At 41.6% G+C, this 15,560-nt stretch overlaps 2 protein-coding genes across 2 annotated transcripts in view; one reads left to right on the forward strand and one right to left on the reverse strand.

Annotated features, from left to right (window-relative positions):
• The window catches only part of LOC142210639 (tumor protein p73-like), a 54,578-nt gene extending 43,551 nt beyond the window's left edge, over nucleotides 1–11,027 (forward strand). Inside the window, exons 11-12 of the mRNA XM_075279938.1 lie at nucleotides 2,694–2,787; nucleotides 10,707–11,027. Coding sequence (XP_075136039.1) covers nucleotides 2,694–2,787; nucleotides 10,707–11,027 — 415 coding nt within the window. The remainder of the gene's footprint in view (nucleotides 1–2,693; nucleotides 2,788–10,706) is intronic.
• The window catches only part of VAMP3 (vesicle associated membrane protein 3), a 226,420-nt gene that overhangs the window by 33,041 nt on the left and 177,819 nt on the right, over nucleotides 1–15,560 (reverse strand). The gene's annotated exons all lie outside the window — the stretch shown is intronic.

The raw sequence follows: 15,560 nt of genomic DNA on the forward strand, positions 1-15,560 counted from the left end.
AAGCATTTGAAAATGTAGAGTGAGGGATAGGAGAGACTTAATAAAGTATAGGAGTGTCACGGGAGGAGACAGTCAGTGGGTGAGAGTTTGTCCAAGTAAGGGAAAGAAGGGAAGGAAGACGTACAGAGTTCCCATAAGCATTATATAACTTGGTGGTAAAGCTGCAATGTACACTCAAGCAGCAGTGCAGTAAAGTGAGTCATCTGTCTCCACTGATAGTAATGGAAACTCCTATTTATTACAATAGGAAGGAGCTACGTATGTGTGGTCCCTTCCTTCTTCATTGTCGGAACCAGCACAGTAAAGGGGTCACAACAGTCCGGTGCACCTTTTAATAGACTTAGTAACATGATGACATAGCAGAGTTTGCCATTTGGCACAACGCATGATCGTTCAATCTTATCCGGCTTTTTTGTTTGCTTTATTTTTTACATAGGACTGCAGGTAAATGTGCTTCGTAATCTTAAACCAGAACGTTACTCTTCCATCACAGGGCAGACAAATCAATCTCTGCTACAGGATGTATCAAATAGCCTGAAAAATTACTCTAGTTTATAGGAAAAAAATAAATGTATTAATAAAAAAAAACATACTCGGACATCTGCTTCCTAGGACACCATTAAAAAAATAGGGCTCAGAGTGATATGATGTTATTTTTACCTTGCCTGGTGCTGTAAAGAGGACATCTCCCAGAATACACCTCACTAGAGCAAGCTCTCTATAGGCATTTGTACAGTAGGGAATCCTGGGAGATTTAGGGTTCATTTACACGGAGGAAAATGGCATCCATTGAAGTCAATGGGAGACTTTTTTTTTTAAAGCGTAATTTTCCTCCGTGTGCATGGACCCTTAAGCTCTGCAGTGTGCAGAATTGTGAATGTTGTATTGTGTAAAACAGGCAGTAATCCAGACTCACTACTAGATGTATGTAGTGTAGAGCAGACTTACTAAGCCACATTGCGAAGCGACAGAAAATTGTCACAAGTAGCGTTTTTACACTGCCCTTGCCGCTTTCTGAAAAATGGCATAACAAAGGCATATTGTCAGCGGGCCATTGACTCTGCCCTAAGTATCATAAATTAGGTGCATTTTCCACCAGCACAGGGGTTGTCAAGACCAGTGTGACAAACACTGGTCGTAATAAATACCCCTACTGACTCTGCCAACTACATACTCCATGCGGGTCTTGAGTATAGTAAAGGATGTAACTCAGGAAGAATACAAGATAAGTAAAGTAATGTACATATATTATTACCTCTCTGGCAGAATAGTGAGTGCAGCTCTGGAGCATAATACAAGATGTAACTCAAGAGGAGTACAGGATAAGTAAAGTAATGTGTGTACATTATTACTCCTCCAGCAGAATAGTGAGTGCAGCTCTGGGGGATCATACAGGTTATAACACAGAATTACAACAAGATAAGTAATGTAATGAATGTACACAGTGACTCCACCAGCAGAATAGTGAGCGCAGCTCTGGGGGATCATACAGGTTATAATAGATATACAAGATAAGTAATGTAATGAATGTACACAGTGACTCCACCAGCAGAATAGTGAGTGCAGCTCTGAGGGATCATACAGGTTATAACACAGATATACAACAAGATAAGTAATGTAATGAATGTACACAGTGACTCCACCAGCATAATAGTGAGTGCAGCTCTACAATATAGTACAGGATAAGTAAAATAATGTGACTCCACTAGCAAAATTATAATACAGGCTGTGAATCATGAATCGTATAGGATAAGTATTGTAATTTGTGTACATAGTGACCATCAGGAGAACAGTGAGTGCAGCTGTGAAGTACAAGCTAAGTAATATCAGTTGACTTCAAAACTAGAATGCATAGTGCAACTTTGGAGTATAATACAGGCTGTATATGGGATATGCAATATAATGTATGCGCTTACCCTTCCTTCACCTCTGTGTTCAGTATTCTGTTTGGGGAGTCTGCATGGGGACCCCCCAAATGGAATGCCGAACGCAACTGCAAGCAGTGTGCAGTAAAAGCATACGAACCCCATAGACTATAATGGGGTCTGTGTCCTTGCCGAGTGCTGCCTGCACAAATCATGCGGACAAGAAAGTAGATTGTGAACTACTTTCCTGTCCGCATGATCCTCGTGGAGATCTGGTGGCAAGCACACGGACTTCATTATAGTCTATGGGGTCCGTGTGCTTTCACTGCACACCGCATGTAGTTGCATTCGGTATTCCGTTCGGGGGGTCCCCATGTGGACTCCACCGGACAGAGTACCGCCGCAGATGTGAACAAGGCCTTAGTGACTCCACCAGTAGAATAGTGGGTGCAGCTCTGGAGTATAATAACCTAGGTTCGGTGCAATATGAGTTACATCATACATTTACAAAGTGATCAATGGAAGACCTATTCTTTAAACAGAAACCAGGGAAGGCTACAGGGAACTTTTTGTATTCAGAAGTCCTGATAGTTTATCAAACATGATGAAACGCTCAATGGCAACCAATGAAAGATTTCCTTTTAGAAGAGTGCTACAGGTTGCTATTGGCTACAGCATCTTTTCTGCACTCCCCTTTGCACCAGTTTTTCTATTTGTGCCCCTGATTGGCACAGACCACTCTGTGAAGTTCATGTCCTGTTATGAGAACCGATGGTTTGTCTGTTAGTTAATTCTGCTTTATTTTTCCAAACCTTTTTGTTTCTGCAGTTTTTTGACAGGACTGGGGTGTCCAAACTGCATCGAGTATTTCACATCACAAGGTTTACAGAATATATACCACCTGCAGAACCTAACTATGGAGGTAAATGCCGGGAGGGGAATCCTCATTTGATCAGGGACCTCACAAGCAGATAAAACAGTAGAAGCAATAAGGCTCCTGAACTAGCAAATCTACACGCAATATATAGTGCTGAGCCACAGCAGGAAGTCACATTATAGTGTAAGGGATTGCCATAGCACCATCACTATCAGAACATTCAAGGAGGAAAAGAAACTAAGGCTGGGGTCCCACATGGTGGAAAAAAAACATGGCATTTTACAGTCACATCCACACATTGCGGAATAATACACGCAATGGATGCGTTGCGATTTCCAAAACCATTGCGGCATCACAGCATGTCAATTATATCTACAGAAATGCCAGCGGTTTCCCTATAGGTATAATTGACGCAGAAAGTCTGCGGCGCAATGTGTTGCCGCCATGGTTTTTCCCGCAGCACTTTTTTGCTGCTGCCCACTATGTGGGGCCTTAGCCTAAAGAAGACTTTTGAGGGTCTGCAGCTCATCCTACCCCACTACACTTTTCAATTTCCCACAGCCGTACAAACAGACTGTGGATGGCCATCTGTGTATACAAGTGCGGACTGTGAATCAGCTGTGTTGTATCCAGTGCAGGGTCTGTGGGGACAGAGCATGACACAGGGATTGGGACAACACCAAAGAGAGAATCCATGTGAAGCACTGCCCCCTACAGCCCCAAACAAGCTCACAGTGTTCCTTGAATACACCTTTGGCAAACTGCCTCACCTTTTTCATTCTCTGTTACCTTTTCGTTATTCCCATCTTCAATGGCCCCTGTATATATGCTGACCTGGCAGGCAATATGTGGAAACAAATCATTTGTTCCCAATCGTCCTATACCGCAACAGATCATCTGTACTTTATGGGGACAAATGAATTGTTCACCACTATGCAGTTTGCATTTGCTGACAATGCAGACACTAGATGTTAGAGAATTTCTCCAATTCCCAGGAATACTTTTTCCCAATAAATGGCCGATAATTGACCTGTCCTATAGGGGTCTGTGAGACAGAGCAGAACATATAGCCTGATTTCTGAAATTTATAGGCCAGTCTGAGCTAGTTCTTAAAGTGATCACATTGCGGGTCTGTTCACTTTAAAGGAGGCTGTCTAGCAACATTCAGACCTGCTGTTTCAGTGACTACTATTGCTCTGCTGGATGGTATGAACATTAGTAGTCACCGGGAACCCTCAGCTGATGTAAGTCTATGAGTGGAAGGTTGAGCAGGAAGATAATGGGAAAGACATTCTAAACACACGGGGTCAGGCTTATTAAAATGGTCTAACGGCAAAACTGTCTTAGTTGCCCTTAACAACCAGTCAAAAACTTTCATTTTTCAGGAGCAGAATTCAAATTGAAAGTTGTGTTGTGATTGGTTGCTATAGGAAACTAAGACCCTTTTGCTTTTAGACTATTTTAATAAATTTCTGTTGGTCAGACTCTAAATTCTAGGCTGTCGTTTCCACTCCATTCCTTTGGTCACACCAAGAATAACCCTCATTATCACTGTATTAAACATTAACATGTCTGCCAAGTACATCTCAATACAATGTGTTTCTAAATTCAAAGTTATGCATAGAATGAGACTCTGGCTTATACAGTCCTATGAAAAAGTTTGGGCACCCCTATTAATCTTAATCATTTTTTGTTCTAAATATTTTGGTGTTTGCAACAGCCATTTCAGTTTGATATATCTAATAACTGATGGACACAGTAATATTTCAGGATTGAAATGAGGTTTATTGTACTAACAGAAAATGTGCAATATGCATGAAACCAAAATTTGACTGGTGCAAAAGTATGGGCACCCTTATCATTTTATTGATTTGAATTCCCCTAACTACTTTTTACTGACTTACTGAAACACAAAATTGGTTTTGTAACCTCAGTGAGCTTTGAACTTCATAGCCAGATGTATCAAATCATAAGAAAAGGTATTTAAGGTGGCCAATTGCAAGTTGATCTCCTATTTGAATCTCCTCTGAAGAGTGGCATCATGGGCTACTCAAAACAACTCTCAAATGATCTGAAAACAAAGATTGTTCAACATAGTTGTTCAGGGGAAGGATACAAAAAGTTGTCTCAGAGATTTAACCTGTCAGTTTCCACTGTGAGGAACATAGTAAGGAAATGGAAGACCACAGGGACAGTTCTTGTTAAGCCAAGAAGTGGCAGGCCAAGAAAAATATCAGAAAGGCAGAGAAGAAGAATGGTGAGAACAGTCAAGGACAATCCACAGACCACCTCCAAAGAGCTGCAGCATCATCTTGCTGCAGATGGTGTCACTGTGCATCGGTCAACTATACAGCGCACTTTGCACAAATAGAAGCTGTATGGGAGAGTGATGAGAAAGAAGCCGTTTCTGCACGTACGCCACAAATAGAGTTGCCTGAGGTATGAAAAAGCACATTTGGACAAGGCAGCTTCATTTTGGAAACAAAAATTGAGTTGTTTGGTTATAAAAAAAGGCGTTATGCGTGGCGTCCAAAAAGAAACAGCATTCCAAGAAAAACACATGCTACCCACTGTAAAATTTGGTGGAGGTTCCATCATGCTTTGGGGCTGTGTGGCCAATGCCGGCATCAGGAATCTTGTTAAAGTTGAGAGTCGCATGGATTCCACTCAGTATCAGCAGATTCTTGAGAATAATGTTCAAGAATCAGTGACGAAGTTGAAGTTACGCCGGGGATGGATATTTCAGCAAGACAATGATCCAAAACACCGCTCCAAATCCTCAGGCATTCATGCAGAGGAACAATTACAATGTTCTGGAATGGCCATCCCAGTCCCCAGACCTGAATATCATTGAACATCTGTGGGATGATTTGAAGCGGGCTGTCCATGCTCGGCGACCATCTAACTTAACTGAACTTGAATTGTTTGTCCAAAATACCTTTATCCAGGATCCAGGAACTGATTAAAAGCTACAGGAAGCGACTAGAGGCTGTTATCTTTGCAAAAGGAGGATCTACTAAATACTTTTCTGTTGAGGTGCCCATACTTTTGCACCGGTCAAATTTTGGTTTAATGCATATTGCGCATTTTCTGTTAGTACAATAAACCTCATTTCAATCCTGAAATATTACTGTGTCCATCAGTTATTAGATATATCAAACTGAAATGGCTGTTGCAAACACCAAAATATTTAGAACAAAAAATGATTAAGATTAATAGGGGTGCCCAAACTTTTTCATAGGACTGTAACATGATGTGTAGTCCAGCTGTTCTGTAATATTTGATTTTTTTAATACATGTTTACAGAGCCAAATCACCTGTGTAGACATAAAAAAATATTAAATGACAATAAAATGCTTTCTTGCAGCCACCACTAGATGGAGCTTACTGCATACTGTATTATTAAAAGAGTTATCCAGTTTCTAACATTGATTGTCTATCCTTAGGATGGGCCTTCAGTATTAGATCTGTTGGGGTTTGACACCCGGGACCCCTGCAGATTAGCTGTGCTGAGACAGCGGCACCTGCCACAAGCCACTCTGCTCATTCACTGTGCAAACTGTAGTGGTAAGTGTAGGTACTGCATCGCTGCTCCAGGAACTTTAATGATGCCTTTAAAGAGGACCTTTCATGTCATCCTGTGCTTGTGGTTTTATATACCACTGGAAAGCTTACAGTGCACTGAATTCAGCACACTGTCGGTTTTCTTGTTGTGTGCCGCCGGGCTGGAGATATCAGTGCCATTAATTTTGGCACCTATCTCTGCCCCCTGTCAGAAGGGCGTTCTTGATGATCTAGCTGGGCTGTGAGGAATGACCCCCATGACAGTACTTGTCCATAACCCTGTACAGTCAGAGAAGGCGTTCCTTACCACCCAGCAATCACGCTGAGCAGTGAAGAATGTCCCCCAGTACTAGTCTGTGGGCAAATAATGTCAGGGTAGGCGGTCCTCATAGCTCAGCTAGACTGTCAGGAACGCCCTTCTGACTGTGGGCAGAGATTGGTGCTGAAACTAACGGCACAGACATCTCCAGCCTAGGGGCACAAAATGGGAAAGCTGAATTCTGCGCACTGTCAGCTTTCTATCGGTATATAAAACCACAAGTGCAGGAAGACATGAGAGGTTCTCTTTAAGTTCAGTATATGAGCAGTAACCTCCATTAGTAGTGCCTGCAGGTGGCTTTTTTTACCTACTTAGATCAAAAAAGGTCTGTGTACACTGAAGCAGGATCAGCTACATAATATATATTTGTCATTAGCGCCAAAGACAATCATTTACTAAGATCACTTGAACAAGTACCTTATAAAAGTAATGCTTGAGAGTAATAGATGAATACAAATGAAGCCGACGTCTTCTCACCTAGACCTGCTTATATATCAATTCTCACCCACTCTTAGGGGGAGTTCACAAGATGTAACGTGCCGCGTGATGTGGCACATATACAGCATGTGAGAGTTTGCGCGCCGTATACATTCCCATTGATTTCAATGGGAGTTAGGATCGTATACGCCGCGTTATTTTGCGGCCGCGATTTTGAAATCAATGGGAGCGTTTACGGCGCGCAAACTCTCACACGCCGTATACATGCCATATCACGTGGCACGTTACATCGCGTGAACGCACCCTTAGTATATACTATAATGAATATATAACTAGAAAATGCGATAGTATATACCGCAGAGATCCTACTTGCATTTGCAAATAAAAGCAGTGACTCGATCGGGTGCCAGTTCTCCTCTTTACCTTTGTGTGAATTATTGATGTACAATTTAATAAAACTGAACCCACATAGTAAAGCAGGGGTCTCAAACTCGCGGGCTGCATGCGGCCCCCCCCCCCCGAACATATATGTAAATCATACCGGAACGTGCACCGACGTCATCTTCTGCAACGCCTACCTCTTCTTTCGGCGACGCCCTCCGGTCCTGGCTCTTCCCCGGCTTAATCTTCATCTTCTTCCGGCGGTTCAAATCCAATTGGTTGAAATCCGGCGCGTGCACAGTAGCGTTCCCTCCGGAGCTACTGCGCACACTCTGGCGGCACTGCCATTGAGAAAAATGGCACCAGAGTGTGTGCAGTAACTCTGGAGGGAGCGCTACTGCGCACGCGCCGGATTTCAACCAATCGTATTGGAACCGCCGGAAGAAGATAAAGATGAAGCCGGGAAGAGCCAGGACTGGAGGGCATCGTCGAAAGAAGAAAGAAGAGGTAGGCGTGCCAGAAGATGACGTCGTATTGTGCACGACCGCCCCCCGTGCATGCAAAGGTATGATTTACATATATGTTTTTATAGTTTTATTTTAAAATGGGAGGGGGGTTTAAAATAAGATTAGCGGTGCCTGAATAGCCTTCTTAAAGGCTATTCACGCATATGTGGGGCTCATACAGCAAACCTTTGCTGATAGAGCCCCTTTAACGTTGGCGTCAAAAGTAGGTGGTGGTCACATTAATATGACTGGACTGTGTATCTATTATTACTATGTTGCGTGGCCATAGGTTTGGCTTCTTGCCTTACTAGGTCCCAGGTTGCAGTATTAATCCAAGTAGGTCTCATATCTCAGAGTTAAGCCATGTTCACACTACCGTCATTAATGTCTGTTGCTGTTATCCATCATAGGAAGACAGTAACAGACACTAACCATGGCAGAGTAATGGACACAAATGGAGCCCCCTCCGTCTTTGTCCATTCCCATTGACTCTAATGTAAACATGACAGACACTGTCTTCCATCATGCTTGTTCACTTTTGTAACAGAAGAAAAGTTACTTCATGTTTTTTACATTGGGGTGAATTCAGACGGACATCTGATGGAAGGGGCTCAATGTCCGTCATTTAATACCCTGTGATGGATGACAACAGCAATGTGGGCGAAAATCGTGGCGTTTTATGTTACCTGGCTAATCCCATCCACACAATGCAGAAAAATATCTGCAGTGGACATGCTGCTTTTAAAAAACTGTTGCGTTTTTGTAAATCACGGCATGTCAATTACATCTATGGGAACGCTGGCTTTTTCCGTATACGTACGATAGAAGTAGAAAGTCTGCAGAGGAAAACTCTGCAAACTCTGTGAAAAGTGCTACAGGAAAAACCATGACGCGTTTACCCTGCAGTTTGCTAAGTGGGGCCTTAGTCTTTGAGTGTCCTTGTTACCCCTAGCAACAAACCAGACAATCTTTAAGTACACTTTAGAAACTCACAATAAAACTCTCCAAAAGTTTTGATACCAATGCACTTTTATATCGAGCATGAAAATGGTGTCAATGGTGCAAATTTCTGCAACCAGTTAAAATCTACAAAAGATTAGATTTGGAAAATTTCATTTTTGTTGTGTGGATTTTGGGTAAGGCTTTGTTCACATTTCGACTGGTAGCTTCAGGTTTTCTGCTCCATCGTAGCAGCAGAACTAACATTTTGTAAGCGCCAAATTCGGACATCGCAGACATCAGAAAATACAAAATCCATTGCCAGAAAATACTTCTATTCATTAAGAAATACCTTTTAATGATATGTATTAAAACCAAGTGTATTCTCCACACTAAAAATATGGGATCAGGACCCAGCGTTCTCACTTTTTAACCATCATTTTGCAACCAACGCTGGGACGGTTCAGGATATGAGCAGTTAGGTTAGAAAACCAATCCCGCACTCTCCCTGCGCTTGCACCTACTATTGTGGTCCTTCCAACAACACTGTATGGTCCTGAGGCCCTTTCACTATTTACAACATGTTTCCCCCAATTGTTATATGTCTGGCAAAGGCAGCTTTTCAAAGGGTACACAATGGAGTTTCATGGGACTTAGATGGTAGTGTAACGAATATCCCCGATACTGGCCAACGGGATCCTGATATAACTGATCTGCAGGGAGAGGGGGAGGGTAAACTAGCTACGATAATCTGACTACTTATGTCCCAAATCTTCCTTAACATTGGCTGCAAATTGAAGATCAAAAAGTGAGTCTGGAGAGTCCCAGCACATGTGGGGGAATATACATTGACCATGGCGTTAATGCATATGATTGAAAGGTATTTTTTGGCAGTGATCATGTTTCCTTCTCCTTTCACAACCCCATTGAATTCCTCCGATTCCTTCTTCTAGCTGACATCTGAGCTCCCACAATACACTGCTCCCAAGTGATAGGAATAAACATCACACCATTAAATAGAATACAATATTAAACATTTTAGCTAGAAAATGTGGACCGCTGTAAAAATTTTGAGTTGTCCTTTAATAGTTTTTGTAGTAAATAGACAGGGGGTTTCACAGCTATGTGGTAAATGAAAGAGGGGATTCTGTCTGGTTCTGTAGTCAAAACCTTATGCCCCGCCCCTCCTCTGTAGACACAACCAAAAAGGATGAAATGGGCATGGCTTTGGAAGGCTCATATAGGCAAGATAAGGAGAGTTTCCAACCCCTGTATGCTTAATAACACACAAGAAGATTCTACAATTTATGAGAAAGGATGATAGACTATACATGGGGTCTTAAAATATTTCATTGGCCACCGATGTTGCCGGGACATCTGCTGCCCTCTGGCTCTCCTTTGCATGTTATATTTGCCATGAAAAGGAAGAACCGTTTGACTTTCTTTTCCCCATGTACATGGAATTGCTGTGGATCAACTGAATGAAGACTGAATATATAGCTCTGTACCCACTAGTAGGATTAATGCATTGGGTTTTAGACAAAGTTGACCACTGGGATAGCCCGCTACACAGTGCCACTGCGATCCTTTAAAAAAATCCTGAGCCAGTTGGCCTTCCAATTACATTTTTCGCTTCCAAACAGCTCAACCATAGACACATCAATCTATCATATATACAGACTTGTGTAGTCTTCTCCTAGACCTCCCTTAGTATCTCTTGACTTTCCCCCATACTCCTTTAGTTACTATTCAGAAGTGTAGCTGTTGTTTTTAAAATCTTCCAGCCCCTTCTTAACCTGTGGTGCCTGTTCTTGCAGGATCTTGGAGCACTGAAGATTCCCGAGCACTACAAAGGCTTGATATGGAGAGGAATCCAAGAGCTAAACAAAAGCCACGACTATGGAACCCAACAGCTGATCCGCTCCAGCAGTAACGCTTCTACCATTTCCATCGGCAGTTCTGGTGAACTCCAGCGTCAGCGCGTTATGGAGGCTGTTCATTTTCGAGTACGGCACACTATCACCATTCCCAACCGGAGTGGAGCCGATGACTGGGCGGACTTTGGATTCGATTTACCTGACTGCAAAGCGCGAAAACAGTCTATAAAAGAAGAGTTTGCAGAGTCTGATATTAATTAATACAATGAGAAGAGGGATGATGACCAAAATCACAGATTTTTTTGTTCCAACTCGATGAAGCCAAAACTGAATAATTCTATTCAGAATCCAAGATGAGAAAACTGCTAATGGTGTCTTTTCTAAAGGGTGACAGTACAGTCAATCAGAAATGATCCGAACCCGCAAATGATGTCTCTTATTTGTAGATATTTTTGAAAGCATACCAAAAGAATGAACCTGAATGATACAGATCCTATAAGAGGGTAAGACAACCATCACGGAGGGCTCCTCGTCTCATCCTGGACATCTCTTTGGCTTCACATAACCTGGAGAGATACCTGAATGCCAAAATGTCTGGCAAAGGCAGCTTTTCTATGGGTACAAAATGGAGGACCTTCCTTCCCAATGAACTGCCAAAAAAGTATTCATACCAGAGTCTGTTCATTGTATTTCGTTAAAGACATTTCTAATGGCTTTTTGAGAACATGTTTTCAACAAAACATGGAAGATCTAAAGACCTGCACCGAAGAGGGTGTTTTTATTAAAAATGAGTAAAAAAAAAAAAAAAAATTCTATAACTAGGTTCAGTCAATTCAGCTGCGTTTTAGGGGCATAAATATATGTAATTTATGGCTGTAACCTATGGTGTAAATATCTCCCGTCTCCTCAGTCCCATAATATTCCTGTTTCTATTATTTATCTGTAATATATGATGTTGATGGTTTGTAGAGTAGTCTAGTGTATGGGGTGTGCAGTCCCCTATACCGTGCGGGAGTGAATAAAACTCTGTACCTACTATGCTGTATTATTCATTCACAAGCTGTGCTTTATTTGACTTGTTGATATATTTAATTTTCTGATATTTTTGATTCTTTACCAAGATGACGGATGCTAAACACTCTGACTCAGGGGTGAAGAAAACTATTTTGGTACTTGTGAATGGATATGATGGGATAGGAGAAAATACCAGTCTGTTGTGTTGTTGTATGTAGTAGGACACAATTTCCTGCGTTGTGCTGATATACCAGGAGACATTTCAAGATGCATATCCAACTATAATGTAAATTCATATTTCCAGATTACATTTGGGCACGTGGGTCCATGTTGGATTTTCTCTATCACAACTTCCTTTTTTTTGCCATGGAAAGTCATTCTTCTTTAATATCATGCCCCAAACACATGCTTTTGCCTTATTTTATGTTTCAGTATACTAAGTTAAGGACTGCTAACTGCTGGGATATACTGTATAAATGCACATAATATCAGTCATGCCTCTCAATAGGGTGTCAGGCTTTAGATACCTCCTAAAACTAATTCAGGGATAGATTTGTGAGCTGTTGTCAGGTGGTAACTCTGTATGATACACATCCCCTCCATCCCTAACTAATCTGTGGTTTTAGTAACAAGATTTGGAGTATAGCCTCTAGCCCATGGGTAGGGAACGTACGGCTCTCCAGCTGCTGTGAAACTACAACTCCCAACATGCTCCATTCACTTCCATGGTAGTTCCAAGAACAGCAGAGCAAGTATGCATGCTGGGAGTTGTAGTTTTGCAACAGCTGGAGAGCCGTACATTCCCTACCCCTGCTCTAGCCTATGGCTGGGAATGATATACAAGTCACGTTCATGCGTCCTCTTAGGAAATATATGGATGTCATAGAGAGGGTTCTTCTCTATATGAGCCAGAGCAGGGACTGTTGGTGTTGGCTTTTAATCTCCTTGGAGAGCCCTTTTAAGCCAAACTGCAGTCATTTCACTTTCAGATGCTTTCTAGTGTAGATATAACTTGGGATTTCCATATTACAGGGGTTATCTGGTTTCTAAGATTGATAGCCTATTCTTAGGAGAGGCCTTCAACAGTAGATTTGCAGGGTCCAACACCCGAGCACCCCATATATCACCGGTACCAAGGCAGTGCAGGAAAGACGCGCTCTGTTCATTTGTCATACAATCTGTAGCAGCAAGTGTAGGTACTGCAGCACTGTCCCATAGACTTCAATAGAGCACGGCTACAGTACCTACGCTAGCCACTACAGTTTGTATGGCTATCTCCCCCACTGCCTCAGGTGTCCGACCCCCGCAGTGCAAATCCACTCATGGAGTAATCTGATTCAGAAGACCGTTTCATATTCCTCTGTGTGAACAGCCCCTTCTGCTAAATCTACTCTCCATAATGGATGCAGCGATCTAGTTGGTTTCTTTGGACAATACTTCCATGTGTTACACATGAGGCTCACTGTAGTCACTTCTGTGTTGAGGGATGTATGAATGTAATGGTCCACATATTTCAATGTCGCCCTGACAGCCATATACTGTAGATAATAAAGCAGACTCTTGTCCATAGCACCCAATAGTTCTTACAGTACCTGATCCTACGGCATTGGTTGTCACAGGCTAGGGCTTTTTTTTTTTTAAATGATAATACTCCCTATCACTTCTCATATATTATCTATATAATGTGCATCTTACATAAAAATACAACTACACAAAAATGTAGTCGTCAACGTGACCAATCAGATCAATGCTTTTATTTTTCCCAGTATAAGTTAGGTAATAAAAGCAAAGATCCGATTGGCTGCTTTGAATAACTCCTCCCCCTTTCTGCACTTTTTTTTTTATGAATAAGTCTTCTGCTCCGAAAATATCTGCCCATACTGTACATTTATAAGCAATATGTCATTTGTTTTCTCTGCCATCTTTTCCAGTCTATTTTATTATATATATACTTTTTTTTTTCCTTTTTTTAATTTTTGTGTGTGTATATTTTGCTTGGTATACCTTGCAGGGCAAGGAGTCTTTATACACAGTATATATGCAATTGTGTAGCTTTGTGATCCCATATGACCACTGCATCAATGTAAAATGCATCCGACAAAATTTTACTCAATATAGTATGTTGACATTATACATTCTGGTCAGAATGGTTAAAAAAAAAATTATATATCAGATCATCAGAGTCATTTTGGGGTAGGGAACCTTCATTTCAGATAATACAATAGGATTACATAGTACATGGAGGTAATAGAAGGGTTCCCTGCCACATAAACAGGGTTTATCCAGACTGGGCAGAGTCTTATAAATTAATCTTAAAGGGATATTCTAGCCAAGACATTTTATCACCTTTCCACGGAAATAGTGAGAAATGCTATATCGGTGGGTACTTGATCCTCACCGATAACCAGAACAAAATACCCCACTCCCACAGTCGTAAGACCTCGCTTAGGAAGACTCTGAATGGAGTGGCGGTCAAGTTCTGTGCATGTCTGCCACTCCATTTATATTCCCAATTGTGGGGAGCAGGGAGTGGACCCCATCAATCTTCCAATTATCACACGGAAGTGTCACAAAAAAAATTCTGTAATGCTTTACTATATTTTTGGTTTGATTCCCCACCATGGTCAAGATATCTGCTTACGGTCTTTGAATAGAAACATTCTTCTTTATATCCTAAGGCCTTGCCAGGACAGTGAAATAAAACAGCCCTAGAAACCAATGGTATAACATCTCAAAACTGCAGAACCCATCATCACATTGCAATCTCTGAACTGCTTTCTACCCCTGCCTCCTTTTATTTGGTGGTCACTTTGGCGTCAGTGTTGTTTCCGTGTGGATGTACTCAATGCATTTTAAGGCACTTTATTGCTTTAAGATCCCTCTGTTCAGGTTTTGTAGCACGCTGATGCTTCTGATGGGCAGTATTAGTGCATAGAGTCAACATGGTTGTAAATACTGTAATCTGTACAATGTTACCTTCATGGGAAAACTAAAATTGTATTTTTTGTTGTGATTCTTGTTTTTTTTTTTGTTTTTCTATGTCACATAATAAAAACCTCAAACAATCCTCATTTTGTAGTACATTGTTGGATTATCAGGATTCTTCATTTGGATTAACAGTAAATGATACATATTAGGATTATATTAGCTTCTACAAACTCCCTAATATATGTCTAAAATCAGTGGCACTCCCTTTAAGAGCAGAATTTATCTATATAATATAACAGTATGTGCGGTAGAAGTCGCATAGCTCTTCTGTCCCTATATTAACACCTGCTCTTTGTGCTCTGTCAGTTCAGTCTTGTCATAGGGTCTTTTTTTATGTAGCTTGTGAGCCCCATATAAGGTTCACAATGTACATTTTTCCCCCTATCAGTATGTCTTTGGAGTATGGGAGGAAATCCATGCAAACACGGGGAGAACATACAAACTCCTTGCAGATGTTGTCCTTGGCAGGATATGAACCCAGGACTCCAACACTGCAAGGCTGCAGCGCTAACCACTGAGCCACCGTACTGCCTCCTGTCATAGGGACCTTGTGAGAATTCAGAACCACCACCCACATATAATATCCACAGGTAACGTAATCGGCAAACCAAGATGTGCATAATGATGTGTATGATGTTTCTGAGCCTAGCAATGAACAGTCAGCTTACCAGGCCAGAAGAGCTGTCACCGGGACATGGAAGCAGAGGAGCTGCAGGCTACAAGCAATGATAATGTCGATGAAGGAATAATAACGGAGTTCACCACAAAATCACATAGGGTTGAATGGATAAT

The sequence above is a fragment of the Leptodactylus fuscus genome, chromosome 6 (genome assembly GCF_031893055.1).
Source record: "Leptodactylus fuscus isolate aLepFus1 chromosome 6, aLepFus1.hap2, whole genome shotgun sequence".
NCBI lineage: Eukaryota > Metazoa > Chordata > Amphibia > Anura > Leptodactylidae > Leptodactylus > Leptodactylus fuscus.